This window comes from Narcine bancroftii, chromosome 6, assembly GCF_036971445.1.
Source record: "Narcine bancroftii isolate sNarBan1 chromosome 6, sNarBan1.hap1, whole genome shotgun sequence".
NCBI classification, from domain to species: Eukaryota; Metazoa; Chordata; class Chondrichthyes; order Torpediniformes; family Narcinidae; genus Narcine; species Narcine bancroftii.
The window spans coordinates 61,571,077-61,592,597 of record NC_091474.1 but is presented as its reverse complement, the minus strand read 5'-3'; the positions used below and the strand labels follow the sequence as shown (position 1 = coordinate 61,592,597).

Here is a 21,521-nt window from a genome sequence, read left to right as displayed (position 1 = left end):
GACACAGACAGGATGCCCCCTGGTCCTCCAAGTTCACAGAAACAGCACAGGACTAATGCCAAACTTATCCAGGAGGCAGAAGAATGGTAGGGGGGAGGGTACCTCTACACTGAAATGAACTGTATAAAAGTTGGGTGAGCCCCAGTATGTGTGTGTATTCCCAGGGTAAGGGGAAGCACCCAACTTTGCATTGTTGTATAATAAATGTTCTTTGTTCTCAATTTTTGTCTCGAGCAAATTCTGTGAAGGTACTTCTGTTTCTCACGAATGGGGACTCGTCCGGGATCCCACTCCCTCCACTGACAGAGTGCCCGACGATGAGGGTAGGTGCACCCCGGCTGATTCAGCTGGACTCACGGACGACGGGTGACTGGTCAGTGGGTGAAGCGAGTAATATCCGAGAAGAGGGATTGAGAACAAACGACGAGAGGACGTTAAGGAAGCGTGCTAGGAATAGTTACTGGATCCCGGTAAGAGGAATTTTACTTACCTGTTAGTATGGGAGGTGTGAGTAGCAAGGGAAATAGTCCTAAGGAAGGACGGGACGATCAGATAACTAAGCAAAGTCCGTTAGGATTAATGCTATCTGATTGGGGTGCGGGGAGAACCCACGGGAAAGACAAACAGACCATGGTCAGGTATTGCTGTCTGGAATGGGTTAAAAACCTGATAAAAGGGAATTCGGTATATTGGCCAAAGTTCGGATCCGATGAGGACTGGATGTGTCAGGCATTGAACATCTGGCTCTATCAAAATCAAAGAGATAATATTGAGAGCAGAGACTATGCAGCCTGCTGGCTCAGTGGATCGGTTGATCAACTGGTTTTGAATGAAAAGGAATGCAAGGACAAGAAGGATGAGGAACCTTTTGTCCCTGAAACACAAGGATGGGATGTGTTACATTCCCTTCCTCCACCTTATGCTCCTCCTATGCCAGCTCCTATCTTTCCCCTCTCTCCTATGCTCTACCCTTCTTCACCTTCCCCTCCTCCCCCACAGCTAAAGAAAGGAGAAGAAAGTAGGGGTGGTATGATGACCCATTCACAAAGTACTAGATTACCACCTCAATTGACAAGAGAGGGAGGAGACTTTGATTCAAAACAGTGTGAGACACTCCGGGAGGGAAGGGAAGAACCCTTTAATTCAGTCCAGGAGAGCAGGAATCTAGACATTATAAAGGAGAGGATAAGCCAGAAATTAACTGGATGAGACCTTTACGGGAAGTTCCCATGGGAGGGGGTCTCGGTTTCGTAAATGTGCCCCTGACTAGTATGGAGGTGCGTAATTTTAAGAGAAAATGCCCAATAAACAGAAAGGAAAGGCTAAGATTTTGATGCAAGCAGTTAAGGAAGTCGTGGAGGGACAGCAAGGAAAGGGTAGGGGCTGTGTGCCAGCTCCTGGACATTGGGAGGAGCTCCGGGAGTGGGAGAGTAGAGACCAGAGCAGGGGCAAGGGTAGGGGGAATTCCGGGGACGACGACTGTTCCCGGGACCTCGTGGTAATCCCGGTAGGAATTAGGAAACAGGAGCATTAGTTTGCTACCATTGTAAAAAGGAGGGACATTTTAAGAGAGAATGCCCAATGCGAGCCAGGGAGATGTGATCTTACGCACTGATGGAAGCAGATTATGAATGGGGGCTGGGGGGGGGGGGATCACGGTTCTCAGTCAATACACACCGTGGGGCTGCACGGAAAACCATTGGTAAATTTAAGCATAGGACCCCACAGTGACAAGATGACCTGTTTAGTAGATTCTGGGGCAGCCTGGTCTAGTATTTTACAACCACCCGAGGGTGTTAAGATAGAGGGGACAGTGATGATTTCGGGAGTAGGAGGAAGAGATTTTACGGTCCCTGTATTAGAGGATGTAAGAATTCAAATGGGAGAGAAGATAGTAACGGAGGACATTCTACTAGTTCCCCAAGCTGGAGTTTGTTTGTTAGGACAAGATTTACAGGACCAATTGGCTATCGGCACCAGACCACAGGAATCAGCTATCTGGGTTCAATTGTATGTATTAACCGAGGAGGATTGGGAACTAATAAATCCTGGAGTATGGGCAGAAAGAGGCAATAGAGGAGTGGTAGATATTCCTCCCCTGCAAGTTACTTTAAAAGATCCTGAGCAAGTAATTAGACGAAAGCAGTATCCAATTCCGATGGCTGGCCGAAAGGGGCTGCAGCCAGTAAGTGACCAGTTGATGAAAGATGGTATACTCGAACCTTGTATGTCACCTTTTAATACCCCTACCCCTGAGGCGAACGACCAGTACATATCCATATATTTAAAGGGTCTTTCTGCCTCTCTATATGAATTAAAACAGAAGGGTTTATTAGCTCAAAACCCACCCCTGGAGCATCCTATTCATTTTATTAAATCTGGTAATTGGGTATATGTAAAAGCGTGGCAAGATCACCAACTAAAACCTGTCTGGGACGGCCCCTATTGTGTACTTTTGATTACAGACACTGCAGTGTGAATGAAAGAAAAGGGGTGGACTCACATAGAACGAATTAAACAAGCTGCTGATCCATGGTCTAAAGACATTGATAATCTACCCTCCACCTGGTGTGCAGTCCTTCATCCTTCTGATCTGAAAGTTACACTACGCCGGGAAAAAGGACTGTAATGTTTTTACCATTTGCTGTTTTGTTTACTTGTTGATTCCCAATTTTTGGGAAATCATCAAATTGCTCACAATGTATTAATAAGTCCTCCTGGAATAGGGGCAGCAGAGGTGACAATTATTTACCTTTAGAATGCAGACAGGGTGCAGGTATAGAGTATAGTCATAGTGGGATATCTTGACGTCCTGCTTTGCGGAAACTGCCAAAATGTTTGGCCTGGAAGTCAGCCTGAAGAAAACTGAGGTCCTCCATCAGCCAGCTCCCCACCATGACTACCAGCCCCCCCACATCTCCATCGGGCACACAAAACTCAAAACGGTCAACCAGTTTACCTATCTCGGCTGCACCATTTCATCAGATGCAAGGATCGACAATGAGATAGACAACAGACTCGCCAAGGCAAATAGCGCCTTTGGAAGACTACACAAAAGAGTCTGGAAAAACAACCAACTGAAAAACCTCACAAAGATAAGCGTATACAGAGCAGTTGTCATACCCACACTCCTGTTCGGCTCCGAATCATGGGTCCTCTACCGGCACCACCTACGGCTCCTGGAACGCTTCCACCAGCGTTGTCTCCGCTCCATCCTCAACATCCATTGGAGCGCTTACACCCCTAACGTCGAAGTACTCGAGATGGCAGAGGTCGACAGCATCGAGTCCACGCTGCTGAAGATCCAGCTGCGCTGGATGGGTCACGTCTCCAGAATGGAGGACCATCGCCTTCCCAAGATCGTGTTATATGGCGAGCTCTCCACTGGCCACCGTGACAGAGGTGCACCAAAGAAAAGGTACAAGGACTGCCTAAAGAAATCTCTTGGTGCCTGCCACATTGACCACCGCCAGTGGGCTGATAACGCCTCAAACCGTGCATCTTGGCGCCTCACAGTTTGGCGGGCAGCAACCTCCTTTGAAGAAGACCGCAGAGCCCACCTCACTGACAAAAGGCAAAGGAGGAAAAACCCAACACCCAACCCCAACCAACCAATTTTCCCTTGCAACCGCTGCAATCGTGTCTGCCTGTCCCGCATCGGACTTGTCAGCCACAAACGAGCCTGCAGCTGACGTGGACTTTTTACCCCCTCCATAAATCTTCGTCCGCGAAGCCAAGCCAAAGATGGGTTAATATAGGATCCCAACATGGACCAGGGGAACAGAACGGCCCTAGGGGAGTAGACTTGGTTTGTATTCCGGCGTCTACAGATATTAAAAAGAAGAGTTTTAAAGAGATAGCACAAAGAAGATGGTGGGACAATGACAGACAGAATGTTAATCAGGATTGTACATGTAGCAGAGATAGAGTGAATACATATGCTAATGTTCACAGACAAGCTGCAACTCACAGGTTAAGTGACAAGAAACACCCCTCCCCAACTTGGTCTCCTGTAAATCATCCTTTGGGTCACACAGACATTTGGAATGTTAAGAACCACCACTGTAAGGGGAGTTCCAGTTGTAAACGACGTAAGCTGCTCCAGAACACCACAGCTGCTTGCCATTTAAATTGTTTAATCAGACTCCAGCCTTGGAGATCATCACCGAACAGACAGTGATGGCCCTGAATTTATGGGCTTGTGAGAGATGAGTAAAACTGATATAAAATATGAAGATGAGGAAACTAATATAGATATATGGGTAAATGAATAAAGCCAGTATGAACAGGATAAGAAATGGATATTAGAATGTAGGAAGCAGAGTCAGTCTGAGTAAGATAAGGATCTTCTAGCCCTAGATAGAATTAGCAGGTTTTGCATATGTAATTAGTAATCCCTAGACAGTATTAGCAAGTTCTGCATATGAAGAGGTTGGCCCTGAGAGTTGGGAAGGTGTAAATTAGAACAAAGACAGGTTTGTGAATAAGGACAATGAGGATAATGACATGATGAGACACAGACAGGATACCCCCTGGTCCTCCAAGTTCACAGAAACAGCACGTAGGCAGGTAGGATTGCCTAATGCCAAACCTATCCAGGAGGCAGAAGAATGTAAGGGGGAGGGTATTCCTATACTGAAATAAACTATAAAAGTTGGGTGAGTCCCAGTGTATGTGTGTATTCCCAGGGTAAGGGGAAGCACCCAACTTTGCATTGTTGTATAATAAATGTTCTTTGTTCTCAATTTTTGTCTCGAGCAAATTCTGTGAAGGTACTTCTGTTTCTCACAATAATAAAAGTTAAAATTAACAGTGGGGTTTATGTATGTAAAGTAATCCACGAGAAAATCCAATTGCTATATGGGAGGTCAACTCTTTAATTCAATTTGATCGGATGAAATGACCCAATTACTCACGAAACCTACCTTGGCTAAATCCTCCTGACGGTGGAAGCGGGCTTGAACCCTCCGGCATGGCAGCCCAAGGGGCTGGGCGCAGTTCGCCGGCTGCCTCGGCGATGCCTGTGGGCTGGGTCACCGTTAGAGGCGCGCGGGAGTCGGAGTAGCGCGCGCGGAGGAAGAGTTGGAGGGGGGAGTCACGTCCGCGCGGCCGGACGGAGGGGCGCGACTGACCGACCGGGACAAATGTCCGCGCGCGCCGCAACAGTTGCAACCGAAAGGAGGGAGGCCGCGCTGCAGTCTGGCCGGACAATGTTCGCCGGCATGAAGGTTATGACTGTGGCGGATCCGACGACCTTCCCCTGCCGGCTGGGCTCCGATCCCTGCAGCGGTGGTGGGCCTCAGGGACAACAGTCGTTCGGAAGAGGTACAATTCAAGATGGAGTTTGGGTTCCGGGCAGGGGTGGGGTGCGGCCGAGGTTGATCCCTTCAACCACACCGCGTTCAATCCGCCTGGGTATCGCACTCAACCCCAGGAGCTGCACACTTTCTGGTTTGAAACCCTTTTCAGGGACGAGTTGCCTGCCCCTGCATTCACTATCGAGGGTTGAGCTCTCCGTATAAACGATGTGATTATCTTCATGACCGTTACTGTAGTTTGGTGTTCAAGATTACAATTGAAGCTGCTGTGATTCGTGATTTAAAACTGGATTTTTGGGCAATTTAAATCAGATATGTGAGCAATAGATATGTAGTCCTGTGGTTTCCTACACCTGCCAATTGATTAAATTTTCCTCCCATCTCAGACTTATTTCAGAGTACATAAATGACATCAAATCCAACCCCGAGATTTTTTCCCTGTGGATGAAGCAGATTACCACTTATTGGTAGTGCAAGAAAAATTGTACTCAGTGCAAAGCAACAAAAAACTAAAGTGCCTATGAATGAGGGGAACATCATATGATAGTGTGAGGAACTACACACCACCTGAAGACTTGAGTGAAAATAAGTACTTATTTACGTTTAAAAAAAATCATTTTAAAGTTAGTACAAAGCATCTAAATCACCTAAGGAGGAAAAAACTTGTAAGATAACTCCTAAGAAGTCGGAAGAGAAGTAAAAAAGAAACTGGGCCTACCTTAGTGTTGAAGAAGGCCTCTGAGGTACTTTCTGGATCCACTGGCAAGGACCTAGGAGAGGGATCTTCCTCTGGGGCTTTCTTCGAGTCAAGTCGTTGATACACACTATCAATGACTCCAAAGACTGAGCAAGGATCGATGGGCTTTAATACAGATTAAGTTTCAGCTGGCCCAATGGCCCAACTCCATGTGCTCTCATGAATGGAAGAGGGTAGGGAGGTCGATCTTTATGCCCAGGTTACAGGGGATTGAGTCAACAGCCACTTGTACACAGGCTAGCACAGAACGTATTGTAGCCAACACACACACACACACACACACACACACACACACACACACACACACACACACACACACACACACACACAGCGCGGGTGGGAACATCCATGCATATGAATACCCTTCCTCTCCAGCCTGTTTCTGCTGAGTTAGCTGGGCAGCTTGACCAATGCCATTTTTGAGCTGTTGGTCTGATGCTGCCCAAGCTTCTACCCCTGCCTGTTCTTTGTTCTGGGAGTCGCTTTAGCGATCTCTGTCCACATCTGCTGTTGCGTGATGTGCCGGCCTGATCTCCGCAATTGAGGGCCACCACATGATCCCCCCCTGAACTGGCTTTACAGTCTATAATGTTTGTAGGTCTAATCCCCAAAGTCTTTTGTGATCTGCTTCTGCATCAAGGTGTTGGTGTCTCCACGGGTTCTGCTGGGTCTGTGTGGGCAGGGTTGAGTCTATCTGTAGTGAAGATCTTTGGTTTACCACCAATGTCCAGCTCAAAGGTGGCTCTGTTGTTCCGGATGACTTGAAAGGGACCTTCGTATGGCTTCTGCCGTGGTGAACAGTGCGGTCCTCTGTGTACAAACACATACAGTCCTTGAGTTTTTTAATATAATTTTTTATTTTTTACACTATGAACCATGTCAACCAAAATATGTACAAACATTTCTCATTAAATTTAGTGATCTTTTCTCCCCTTTTTTCCCCCTTTCCCTCCCTCCCCTCTACCCACCCCCCTCCTAAACCCATAAATATTCCTCATTTACAATACAATAAAACAATATCTTCACACAAAGGAAAATAAACAAAAATGCATCATCTATTTATTATACACTGAATCTAGTTGTTTTGTCGTCTTATCATTTTCATTCTAATTTTTGGGGATGGAGGTCGTAGGCAAGCTCTCTCTGATATGTTCCATGTATGGTTCCCAAACTTGTTCAAAAATTGTGACTTTATTTTTTAAATTATGTTATTTTTTTCCAATGGAATACATTTATTCATTTCCATGTACCATTGCTGTATACTCATGCTCTCTTCCATTTTCCAAGTTGACATTATACATTTTTTTGCAATCGCTAAGGCTATCATAATGAATTTTTTTTGCGCTTTATCCAATTTGAGGCCTAATTCTTCTGTTACTTAAAAGAAATATCTCTGTTTTCTTTGGCATGTTAGTTTATGTAATTTTATTTCGTATCTAATTTAATTCTTCCCAAAACATATTTACTTTTGTACATGCCCAAGTTGCATGTAATGTTGTTCCCACTTCCTTCTTACAGCGAAAACATCTATCTGATAATGTTGAATCCCATTTAAAAAAATTTTTGAGGAGTAATATATACCCTGTGTAACCAATTATACTGTATCATGCGTAACCTTGTGTTTATTGTATTCTTCATAGTTTCAGAACGTAACTTTTCCCATATTTCATTTTTTATCTTTGTTTAGATCCTTTTCCCACTTCTGCTTAGGTTTATAGTTTATTTCGTTTTCCTTGCAGCTGGATGTACATGTGGGTTATAAATCTTTTTATTATCATTGTGTCTGTAATCACATATTCAAAGCTGCTTCCTTCAGGTAGTCACAAGCTGTTTCCCAATTTATCCTTTAAATAAGCTTTCAATTGATGATATGCAAACATTGTACCATGAGTTATTCCATATTTGTACTTCAACTGTTCAAATGTTAATAAACTATTTCCCAAAAAACAATTTTCTATTCTTTTGATTCCTTTTCTCTTCCATTCTCTAAAGGAAAGGTTGTGTATTGTAAAAGGGATTAGCGGATTTTGCGTCAATAGTAATTTTGGTATTTGATAATTCGTTTTTTTTCCTTTCTAACTGGATCTTCTTCCATGTATTAAGTAAATGATGCAGTACTGGTGAGTTTTTATATTGCACCAGTCTTTCATCCCACTTATAAAGTATATGTTCCGGTACCTTTTCCCCTATTTTATCTAGTTCTATCGTAGTCCAGTCTGGTTTTTACCTTGTCTGGTAAAAATCTGATAAATACCTTAATTGTGTGGCTCTATAATAATTTCTAAAATTTGGTAACTGCAAACCACCTTGATTATACCTCTGTTAATTTATCTAATGCTACCTTTGGATTCCTCCCTTTCCACAAGAATTTCCTTATAATTCTCTTTAGTTCCTTAAAGAATTTTTCTGTTAAAGGAATTGGTAACGTTTGAAATATATATTGTATCCTTGGGAACACGTTCATTTTAATGCAGTTTACCTTCCCTATCAATGTTAGCGGTAATTCTTTCCAATGTTCTAAGTCTTCCTGTAATTTCTTTATTAGTGGCTGATAATTTAGTTTGTATAAGTGGCTTAAGTTATTATCTAACCTGATCCCTAGGTATCGGATTGCTTGTGTTTGCCATTTAAATGATTCTTTTTTAAATTCTGTATAGTCTGCGTTACTCATTGGCATCACTTCTCTTTTATTTGTGTTGATCTTGTACCCCAGTATTTCTTCATATTCCTTCAATTGCTTATGTAATTCTTTTACTGATACCTGTGGTTCTGTTAGGTATACTATGATGTCATCTGCAAATAAGCTGATTTTATACTCCTTTATTTTTATCCCTTTTATTTTATTTTCTATTTTTATCAGTTCTGCCAAAGGTTCTATTGCTAAGGTGAACAATGAGGGGGATAGTGGACATCCCTGTCTAGTTGATCTACTTAATTTAAAGTGACTCGATACATATCCATTTACTGTTACCTTTGCCAACAGTCCATTATACAATGCTTTAATCCAATTTATATATTCTGGTAGATTGAACTTCTGTAATACTTTAAATAAGTAATTGGACTCTACCCTGTCAAAGGCCTTTTCTGCATCTAGAGCAACAGCCACTGTTGGTTTCTTATTTCCTTGAACTGCGTAGATTAGATTAATAAGTTTGCAGACATTCTCCACTGTTCTTCTTTTCTTAATAAATCCAGTATGATCTTGTTTTACTATTTTAGGTACACAATCGGCCAATCTATTTGCTAATAATTTTGCTATTATAGTCTGAGTTAAGCAGAGATGTTGGTCTATATGATGCTGGTGTTAATGGATCCTTCCCCGTCTTTGGTATTACTGTAATTATTGCGATCTTGCATGAATCTGGCAAGTTTTGTGTCTCTTTTGTCTGGTTCATTGCTTCCAGGAGAGAAGGAATTAATAACTCTTTAAATGTTTTATAGAATTCTATTGAGAATCCATCCTCTCCAGGCATTTTATTGTTCGGCAGCTTCTTTAATATATCCTGTATTTCCTATATTTTTAATGGCTTTATTAGTTTGTTTTGTTCCTCTTCTTGCAATTTCGGCAATTCAGTTTTAGCTAAAATTCCTCTATTTTGTCATCTTTCCCCTTGTTTTCAGTTTGGTACAAATGTTCATAAAATTCCTTAAAATTTTCATTAATCTCTGTTGGATTATATGTAATTTGTTTGTCCTTTTTCCTTGATGTCAGTATCGTTCTTTTAGCTTGTTCTGTCTTAAGTTGCCAGGCTAATATTTTGTTTTTTTTTCTCCCAGTCTGTTATACTTTTGCTTTATTTTCATTATGTTCTTCTCTACCTTGTACGTTTGTAATGTTTTGTATTTAATTTTTTTTGTCCGCCAATTCTCTCCTTTTCATTATATAGTTCCTTTTCTGTACTTACTAACTCCCTTTCCAACTGCTCTATTTCCCTGATTGTAATCTTTTTTCATCTTAGTCACATAACTTACTATCTGCCCTCTAATGAAGACTTTCATTGTGTCCCATATTATAAATTTGTCTTTCACTGATCCTGTGTTTATTTCAAGATATATTTTAATTTGGCATTCAATAAACTCCCTAAATTCCTGTCTTTTAAGTAGCATGAAGCTTAACCTCCATCTATATGTTCTTGGTGGGATGTCCTCTCGTTCTTAATAATAGGAGTGAATGATCTGCTAGTAGTCTAGCTTTATACTCAGTTTTCCTGACTCTCCCTTGAATATGGACTGACAACAAAAACATATCAATCCTTGAGTAAGTTTTGTGCCTACTCGAATAATATGAAAATTCTTTCTCTCTTGTGTGTTGCCTCCTCCATATATCCATAAAGTTTCATTTCCTGTATTGATTTAACCATAAATTTGTCTACTTTTTTCTTTTTACTTGTCTTTTGTTCAGTTTTATCCAACATTAAAAAGGATTATGAGAGTTATAGATAAATTAGAAAAAGAAATAACAGTATTGGAAAAAGATACACAAAAATCACCATCAGAGGATAAATATAGACATTTAATTAATAGAAAGTTACAATACAATACAACGTCGAATTGTATGTCGACTCAGAGACAATGATTCTTAGATCTAAATAGAAATATTATGAATTGGGGAAAGATCTCATAAAATTCTGGCTTGGCAATTAAAAGCAGAACAAGCTTCAGGAACAATTAATGCAATACAATAAGATAATAAGAAAGTGACATTTAAACCACAAGAAATAAATTACACTTTTAGAGCATTTAATACACTTCAGAATCATTACAGGATTAAACTATGGTAGATAATTATTTGTTGCAAATAACATTATCCAGACTAACTAAGATAGAAAAGGTAATTTGGATAGACCATTTACTGAACAAGAAGGAAGCACTTAATTGTTTACAGAATAACGTCTCCTCGAGAGGACCAATTCCCTGTAAGAATTCTATAAAGAATTTAAAGATTTTAAAATTCCTTTATTTATGCAGGTAATAGTACAAGCTTTTAGGTTACATGTTCTTCCAGAAACCTTTTCTACAGCAATAATCAAGGTTATTCTTAAAAATTATAGAGATCCATTAAAACCAGCTTCATATAGACCTATTTCATTGTTAAATGTTGACAATAAAATTGTGGTGAAGATATTGGCAAATAGAATAATTGTCTTCCTGAATTGATAGATATGGATCAAACGGGCTTTGTTAAAAATGGACAAACTTCTGAAAATATAGTAAGATTATTAAGTATAATTTACTTGCATTGATTTAATTATAAATTTGGTTACTTTGTTCTTCCTGTTAATTTTTTTCCCCGTTTTATCCATATTTGGATCTAAATTCAGATTGAAATCCCCTCCTATTAGTATGTTCCCTTGCGTATTAGCTACCTTCAAAAAGATATCTTGCATAAACTTTTGATCTTCTTCGTTAGGTGAATATATATTAAGTAGATTCCAAAGCTCCGAATATATCTGACATTATATCATAACATATCTCCCTGCTGGATCTATTATTTCCTCTTCTATTTTAAATGGCACATTTTCGCTAATTAATATAGCCACTCCTCTTGCTTTTGAATTATACGATGCTGCTGTTACATGTCCTACCTAATCTCTCTATAATTTCTTGTGCTCCAATTCAGTTAAGTGTGTTTCTTGGACAAATGCTATATCTATTTTTTCCTTTTTCAGTAAATTTAGTAGTTTCTTCCTTTTAATTTGGTTATGTATTCCATTAATATTTAAAGTCATATAGTTCAGCGTAGCCATTTTATATTTTGTTTATCTTCTCTTTCCGTTTTTCCATCATTACCTTTCCTCCTTTTCCATTTCTGTTTTCTTATTTTCAACTCTTTACCAGACAACATTCCTACAACATCCAACATTTTCCTTATTCTCCTATTTCTATCTTCTTTATCCCCAATCTCCCCTTCCCCTCCTGAGTTGTCCTTTATCCCTTGTCGGACAACCACATCTCCCCTCTCCATTTGGATTTGCGAATCCACTCGCAAGCGTCAACTGATTTTGCAGTGACCGCTCTTTTCCCCCACCCAGCCCCCCCAGAAAAGATTTCACTTTTCATATGTCACAAAGGTCACTCTTTTAATTCCCTCCTTATTCTCTCTATTCCATTACCTTCCCTTATTAATTCTTGTCTATACTATCTATGTTTTCCTCTAATTACAGATACTTTCACGTATGCCCATTGTCTCTATTCACTCTTATACCTCTTTACCCGCATACATATCAATCGTGGTCATTTTTACCCTCATTACCCGTCTTCATCCCTCAGACTATTTTTGTCTTTACCCACATACATATCAATCGTGATCATTTTTACTCTCATTACCCGTCTTCATCCCTCAGTCTATTTTTGTAATTGTTCTGCAAATTTTCGTGCTTCTTCTGGATCCAAGAACAGTCTGTTTTGTTGTCCTGGAATAAATATTTTCAATACCGCAGGATGCTTCAGTGTAAATTTATATCCTTTCTTCCATAAAATCGCCTTTGCTGTATTGAACTCTTTTCTCTTCTTTAGGAGTTCAAAACTTATATCTGGATAAATGAAGATTTTTTGCCCTTTATACTCCAGTGGTTTGTTGCCCTCTCTTACTTTTTCCATTGTCTTCTCCAGTACCTTTTCTCTTGTAGTATATCTTAGGAATTTTACTACAATAGATCTTGGTTTTTGTTGTGGTTGTGGTTTAGAGGCCAATGCTCTATGTGCCCTTTCTATTTCCATTTCTTGCTGTAGTTCTGGACATCCTAGGGTCTTAGGGATCCATTCTTTTATAAACTCCCTCATATTCTTGCCTTCTTCATCTTCCTTAAGGCCCACTATCTTTATGTTATTTCTTCTGTTATAATTTTCCATTATATCTATTTTTTGAGTTAGTAGTTCTTGTGTCTCTTTAGTTTTTTTATTAGATTCCTCCAATTTCTTTTTTAAGTCTTCTACCTCCATTTCTGCTGCTATTGCCCGTTCTTCCATCTTGTCCATTTTTTTCCCCATTTCTGTTAAGGTCATATCTATTTTATTCACTTTCTCTTCTGTGTTGTTTATTCTTCTTCTTAAATCATTGAATTCCTGTGTTTGACATTCTTTAAATGACTCCATGTATCCTCTAACAAGAGCAAGTATATCCTTTACCTTGCCTTTCCCTTTATCTATTTCACTGTATTCTTCCTCTTCTTCTTCCTCTGGGTTGGCCATCTGTTGTTTCTTTGGTGCCCTTTCCTCCTCTTCTTTCTTGTTTCTATTGTCTTCTGTGGTCTCTTCTTGCTGCAGGTGTTCTGCAGCTGTCGTTGCCGGCTGTGGAGATCGACTCCCCAGCTGGTCCCCCCTCCCGTCGGTGTGTTTTTTTTCATGCGCGGTTGCGCACTTTTACTCGGCTCTGTGAGCCATTGTTGTAGTTCTTTTTCTACTGACCTGAGGTAGTGGGCTCCTCTCTCCACAGCGGGCCTCTTCGGACAGGTAAGGCCTTCACCTTTTTCCTCCGTTGTCTTCTCTTCCTCTCTTCTTACCATTGATTTTGATTTTTCTCCTTTTGTCTCCATCTTCTTTCCACCTTTATACTCACTTTTCTTTAACTTGTATTTCTGTGCCTTTGTATTTTCTCGTTTTTCCCGACTTTTCTGGAGAGGGCTGGAGTTCACCGTCCGGCCACTACTCCATCACGTGACTCCTCCAAGTATAATTTACTTAGCACAAAAAAGGATTTAAGTGTTGCAGTTGCACTGGATGCAGAAAAACTTTTGATAGATTAGAATGGGATTTTTAAAATTTTTGGGTAAATTTGGTTTTGGACTTAATTTCATAAATTGTATTAAAGGTTTTTATACAAGTCCTAAAGACAAATAACTAATGAATAGATATCACAATCATTTAATTTCAATCAAATAGACAAGGATGTCCCTTATCTCCAGCTTTGTTCACTTTGGCTATAGAATCTCCTGCTCAAATGATCTGTATAGACCAGCAGTTAAAAGGTTTTATGGTAAATCAAACTGAACAAAAGATTAGTCTATTCGCAGATGATGTGTTGGTATATTTAACTCAACCACAGTTATCATTACCTAGACTTTATAAGCCATTGATAGATTATGGAAGAGTCGCTGGTTATAAATTGGAATAGAAATGAGATAATGGAATTAGTACAAGGTGATTGTTCACAATGCCAAAAAGTCATTCAATTTAAGTGGACTGATATTGGGATTAAGTATTTAGGAATACGTACAGATAATGATTTGAAAAAATTTATGCAAATTAATTTATATTCTGTTACTTAAGAAAATAAATGAAAATTTGAAAAAATGGATAAACTTATGTATAACTTTAATTGGAAGGGTTAACTATTAAAATGAATATTGGTAACAATTGGTTCTAGAGCAGTGATTCTCAACCTTCCTGTTATGTCTCTGTATTACTTGGGAGGCTTCCGAAATAACTTAGAGATGCAAGATTCAAATAAAACAAGAGACTTTACTGACTGGTTGGTGCCTTCCACCATCTCAGGAAACTGTTCACAAACACTCTATACGTATACATACACCCCACAGTGGTGCACTACAGTTTCTATAGTGCGAAGGATGTATTCTTAAGTGGTTACAAAATAGTTCATATTATCCTGACTATATAAACATCCCTCCTCAAGATGAAAAAAAATTTGTGTTCTTTATCACTTTCTTTCCAGTGCAACTTAATTAACTGAACTTGTACACCAGTTTATTTACAAAACTATTTTTAAATAGTTCTTATTGATATCGCACTGGTGGCAGTATATTGTATCGCCATCTTGTGGATTTGGCTGTGAGTTGCTGGTACATGTGTAGGTGCTGTAGCTTGTGCTTCACCTGACACCTGTTTCGGTATTAGTGGTGTGTTCTTTTCACTTGATACCTCACTTGATATTGGTGTTGCAGGCTTTGCTGGTATTAAAGCTTTCTGCTTCATTGCATCCTGTGTCAGCGGATGTAAATTCTGTTTCTCCTCAGCTGATTGCCAGAGTCTGTCTTGACGGTGTATGATCTTGGTGTTTCAGCTTCTCTGATGACCTTTGCTGAGGTCTATGTTTTCAACATGTTGCCCTCTGAAGAGTTCTGGCAATGTTTGTGCATGTTTGTTGTAATGCTGGTGTCCTTCTTGTGTGTCAGCCAGTCTTTTGGAAGATATATTTGGCTTGGCAGAGTTGTTTTATATCTCCTGCCATTTAGAAGTTCTGCTGGGGACCGCATCAGCCCTTAAAGGTGTTTATTGTAATCATAGAAGAACTAAAAATGGGTCTTTTGTTTTGCGACACTTAACTAGTGTGCATTTCACAGTTTGCATTTGTTTTTCAATGAACCCATGACCTTTGGGATAGTATGGCGATGACGTCGTGATAACAAACCCATACCCTTCCACCAAATTTCTGAATTCTTGTGACATGTACTGTGTTCCATTGTCACATATTACTTCTCAGGTATTCCTTGTTCAGCAAAGAGCGCTCTCATTTCTGAGGTGATAGTTGAAACTCTGAGGTCTTTCATCCTTTTGACGAATGGAAATTTAGAGTAGTAACAAGCTACTATTAAATACTACTCTTGATTCTCGGTGAACAAGTCTGCTCCCACTATGTACCATGGCATGGTAGGTACTTCTGTGGAAATCATTTCCTGTTTTTGTTGATGCTTTTGGATATCTTCTTCATCTGGATCTCATAATTGACAGAGATCAACTGCAACTTCTGTCAGCTATTCAGACCTGGAATTGCTGGTCCATCTGCATCTACCATGAAGAATGTACAGAAGATGTTCTTTTCCTTATGACAGCTATTGATCTTAGCTCTCCTTAGCTGCTTGATCATGGGTCCACCATAGACCATTAACATAAGATTTGCTGTTTCTAATGCACAGTCTTTGGAGACGTTTTTATTATGTTGTCTGGGAACTCCTGGTGGTAGTCTGAGTGGAAGGACATTGCTTTGTGATCCAGTATCCAGCTTCACCTAGGTTAAATATCCTAGGCTTGTTTTGGATTGTCCTCTGTATTTGGATCCTTTTGTACAACTGACTTCATTCTTTCATCTCATCTGACATCTCGTAAAGGTGTATGGACTATGTCCAGTATCTGGGTGTCGGAGTCCTCATTGTTTCCTCTTGTGTGGTGGATCCTCTTCCTTCTTCACTGGTATTACTGTTTTCTTCATACCAGACTTGCACATTTTCACCCAGTGATTTGCTTTACCACAGGCTCTACATTCAGAACCATATGCAGGGTATTTGTTTTGGTCATCGAAGGGGTGTTTACCACACTTCCTGCAGGTCTTGGGGGGGCTTTGCACTTTTCTGATTGTTTTTATAGCATCAACCCTTCCTTCTCTTTGCTGTGGGTGGGTCTGCAAAGATAGGGATTTCATTTGCGTCCTCGTGGCTTCGAAGGCTCTGGCTGTGCCTATAGCTTTGGCCAGCTTCAAGCTAGCCTTTCCTATAAGAGACTTTTGCACTTCGAGATGGGCACTCCTCCGTATTAGTTGATCAACTAATCATTCCTCCTTAAATCTGCATTTTGCAGCAAAAATTTTTAGACTAGTGAGGAACTTATCAACATTTTCATTAATCTCTTGCATTAAGCCTTGGAATTCAGAGCATTTAGTTATATGATTAGACCTGGATTCAAGGTGAGAAGCAAACTTTGCAAATATCTGCTCTGGATCATTTTTCTCTACCTCTAAGCTCCCAGCTATTAAATAAGGCAAGGCCTCGCTTCCACATCCAGAGAAGTATATAACTGACCTTCTCCTCTGCTGATGCATTTTTAAAATAGCTTTTGAATGCTAAATTGCACTTCTGCTGAAACCTTTTAAAAACGATTCAACAATGTCTTCAGCCTCTCCGTCCATCACTGGGTAAATTGCTGTTGCTCCAGCCATTTTTTTCAGTATTATGACTTACAATCAATTGTATGACTTTATTCTTGTTCTCTTATAATGCTGCCACCATGTTATGTCTCTGTGTTTCTTGGGAGGCTTATTAAATAACTTAAGAGATGCAAGATTAAAATAACAAAAGAGACTACTTACTGATACATTCCACCATCTGAGGAAACTGTTCACACACATTCTATACCAGGGGTGGCCAAACCGTGGCTAGTGAGACACATGCGGCTCCTGACTCGCACTGCCGGTCTCCTCCCCCCCTCGCCCGCCCGACTCGCGCCGCCGGTATCCCCCCCCTCGCCCGCCCGACTCGCGCCGCCGGTCTCCCCCCCCTCGCCCGCCCGACTCGCATCTTTCATAGCCTGATATTTGAGGCATTGTATTTTAGTTATAAAAAAATATGATTATAAGACTAATTTTGTAAGGTGGAAATCTGATTAAAATATCTTTTTTCATATTTGTTTCTTTGTGATTACTGAAATTAATACAAATTATCAGTTTAAAAACTGCATGCATGAATAAATATTATTGCATTTAATATGCATTTCTTAAAATTTATATAATTTTATTGTTACAAAATGTGTATGTAACAATAAAAACATATGTGTGAATTTTGTTCTTGTCCTGCGGCTCTCAAGCATGTGAGCTTTATCGTTTGTGGCCCTTAACATTAAGCAAGTTTGGCCACCCCTGCTTTATACATATACATATACATATGCCACACAGTGGTGCACTACAGTTACTACAGTGAGATGGGTGTATTCTTATGTTATTACAAAATATTCACATTATACTGACTATAATACTTCTTCCCACTCACATACGACCTTAAGCAATCCCTTACTAATTACAGAGCACCAATGGCATAGGGATTACTTAAAGTGACTATTATTTTATAATGATAGAGATCTAGATTTGCATTGTCATTATTAATCTAGTTACAGTACTTTGTTTTTATTGTGTGATTTTTGTGTATATTTAATGCAGAATAGCACAGGAGCATGTTGACTTTTTGTGAGCTGCTTGAATAGCATGCAAAGCTAAGATTTTCAATGTATTTCAATGCATGTGACATGAAACAATAAATCTAAATTAAATAAAGAGAAGGTAGTTAAAAGCAATATGATTGCTTTTCAAGTAAAGTGAAATGGTAAAATCTATCAGGTTTGGGAAATATTATAATGTGGTGAGATAAAAATAATGTATTAATTCTGAGGATGCCGTAAATTGTAAACATTTTTGCACATGAAATACAATGTTGATTGCAAGTAAAAGGATTAAATTCAGATATGTTGTAGAGTGATAAAGTTGTCCCAGATAAAGTTGAATTAATTTGAATATTGACAGACTAATATTCAGTTTATTGCTGGAATGGTAGGAAGAATAAGTCTAGAAACTGGTTTTAGAATGTGGGAGGATGAATCACTGGAGCATTTCGATGATATTGAAGAGTCAGAAATTTTTAAAATTTACATATACAGTGTAGTAACAGGCCCTTTCGGCCCATGAGCCCGTGCTGCCCAATTATATCCAATTGACCTACAACCCCGGTATGTCTTTTTTTTGAAGGATGGGAGGAAACCAGAGCCCCCAGGGAAAACTAGGCAGACATGGGGAGAATGTACCATCCCCTTACAGACCACGGGATTCAAACCTTCGTCCTGATTGCTGTAACAGCATTGTGTTAACCGTGTTGCCCAAATCATCTAATTGATTTTTGGGCACAAAATAAAATAAAACACATTCAGAAAAAGGTAAAATTGACCAACCCAGAAGAGTGATTTTCTTGGTAAGAAGTGGAGTAGCAAAATTGAAGCTGTAAAAGCAATTAAGTAGAATAGCATCAGTGGGTGGTTGACAACAGGTGAGAAAAGTTTATCTTGAAACCCAAGTAACCATAAAGAAAATTGGAACCATGAGAGTTGAGGTTCATTACGGAGAATTCCACAGAATTAAAATCAGATTTCATTAATGACACTGATGATTGCGATGGGCTTATACTTGTAACTTGTTCCTTTAGTTAGAATTAAAATGCAGCAACTGTTAATGCAAGAAGAATGTAAATGGTGGAGAAGAATGGGGGAGTGAAATCAGATAGGGTTAGAAAAAGCAAAAGATGACAGTGACATGCAACTGATTAGATTTGCACAATAAAATAGTTACCAGCTCAGAAGCCATATTGAAGGGTGAATTGTGAGTCTTCACAAAACTTTTGTATTGTTCAGTAGAGTTCAATGTAGTAATAGAGAATGGCATAGTGTATAAAAGAGAGAGATAAATTATGGGGGGGGGGGGGGTGGAAATAATAGTTATGCTTCATGAATTGGGAAAGATGTCAAAGCCTTGAAACCTGGGATGAGGGATCTACAAGAAGGTAGAAATGAGAGAAGCTGGATTTGGTTTCTTTGGAGCAGAAACAAGTTAATTGAATAGATTGGGTTTAGATGGTACAAGACGACATAGCTTTTTTTAATAGTTTGTAAGCATAAAATACAGATTTGAGGTAATTATAAAAAAAACCTTTTGAATTGTTATTGTTTGGAATGTACAGTACTGCCAAAGTAAAGCAAAAGCAGATTGTAACTTTAAAAATGTTGACATTCCTGCAACTTTCTTTCGTATAAATGCAATGGTGTGGAAGTACTAGTCAACGATTACAAAGAGTAGAGTTGAGTTAGAGAGCAATTGCTCAATGTATATGATTATTTTTCAGAAGTGCTTTTCCTTTGTTTTTCAGATTCAATTGTGACTGGAGTCAATTCCTGCAAAAAAAAGCTCTCAAAGAGACCAGGATATATGCGAAAGGATGTCAAGGAAACGTTTAGTCATCCCATGGCTACTGATAGACATTTGGTATCACAAAACATTGGAAAAGAAAGCAAGACTTGTGCAAACTTGTCTTTTGATATTAATAAACAAGAGAAATATAAATTAAATAAACACCCAAGGGAGAACAGAATTACAAAATATCAGAATTCGTATTCAGATCACCTACCTGTTAGATGTCCTTTGGTTGCACCTATGACTGTATCAGAAAATGTCCACTGTTCTCTTAATTCTAACTGTCAAGAAAGATCCTTTTACACTGGAATTCCTAATTACTCCAAGCATTTGTTGACAGGCAATCTACAGAAGGAAGCTTGCCTTAGACAGTGTAAAAAGGAAAAGAATATTGATATTAGCAAGGCACAAGCTGTTGCTAGTCCAAATAAACAACTGAATGGTGAACATTTGCAAAGACAGCTGCCTTGGGATGTAGATAAAGAAATAGATTCAACTGACACTTTCATTTCCAACTTCAATTTCATACAAATGTCATCAGACTGTAACAGCACTATTGTTGACAACAGAGATGAATTACAGAAGAATAGATTTGTTTTGCAGTTTCCCATTGCTGAGCCAGAGATGAGACAATATGATGCTAATACATTAGCAATAAATCAGTTCTGCCCTAAGTCTTCATGGAAGGATTTTGAGACCCATTGCTTGTATGCATGTCAGAATGTTGGCATTAAATGTGATAGTGACACAAAATCAGAAAACATACCTTTGGATTATGATCTACTCTCACTAGATACAAATACATTTTTATGTTCAGCGGATTCGTATGATGGCTCATCTGCTGGTTCATCTGTAACATCAGGATATGAGAGCAACATTACTGTAATTGACCGGAAATGTTACTCTTTAATGAGGAAATATGAAACAATTCTTCAAGATTGTCTCCTTGAAAACAGAATGAAGTTGAAGGCTAGTATTATTAGAATATTTTACATCGTTAATGTTTGTTCTGTGCTATAAATGCTATAGTGGGTTCTGTACACTACTGTTCTTGTAAGAAGGCAAAAACGTAAAATGGCATGTTTGGAACTATATGATGAAATATATTTATTCAAATAAATTCTAATTTGTTTTTAAAGAATAATTAAAACTAGGTATAATTGTAAATAATTAGATTTAATTTTTTTTCATTTTGTGAATGCAGTATTGAAAAAATAGCTGCAATCCAATGTGTATACACTATACAATCAGTGGGGGAAAAAAAATGAATCTGGAGTTTTGAATTTTTAAAGTTCAGTTCAGGTTAATTATCATTTGGATCAAGATGCCGTGATAAGATTCTGTTTTGTGAGCAGAGTGCTTGATATTTCATACCTGAAAAGATCAATTCAAATGTGTAGTTACAGAGATCAGTTGATATGAAGCAATGACAGCATAAATATACTATTGTGACATTTATTCAGGAGTTTGATAACAGCAAGAAAGAAACTGTCCTTGAACCTGGCAGTGTATAATCTCTTATGTGAATCTTCTTCATCACAGGAAGGCATTAAAGAGAGTGTGGCCAGGATGGGATGTCTTTTAATATGTTGATATGAGTTTGTTTGGTACTATTGTGTTAAAGGTAGAACTATAGTTGATAAATAATATACAGATGTAGTTGTCTTTGTTGTCCAAGTGTTCCTTGGCTGAGTGTAGGGCCAGGCCCATGCTGTGGACCTGTTTTGGTGATATGTGAATTGGAGTGGGTTGAGGGTAGCTGGAGTTAATG

At 39.1% G+C, this 21,521-nt stretch overlaps 1 protein-coding gene across 2 annotated transcripts in view; it reads left to right on the top strand.

Moving 5' to 3' along the window:
- The first annotated feature begins 4,961 nt into the window (after nucleotides 1-4,961).
- Nucleotides 4,962-21,521, top strand: part of disc1 (DISC1 scaffold protein) — a 168,269-nt gene continuing 151,709 nt past the window's right edge. Inside the window, exons 1-2 of one of the 2 annotated variants that reach the window (XM_069885052.1) lie at nucleotides 4,962-5,325; nucleotides 19,707-20,719. In XM_069885052.1, the coding sequence (XP_069741153.1) occupies nucleotides 5,145-5,325; nucleotides 19,707-20,719 (1,194 nt within the window). In that variant the 5' untranslated portion in view covers nucleotides 4,962-5,144. The remainder of the gene's footprint in view (nucleotides 5,326-19,706; nucleotides 20,720-21,521) is intronic. The other variant, XR_011340101.1, reaches the window with a different exon arrangement.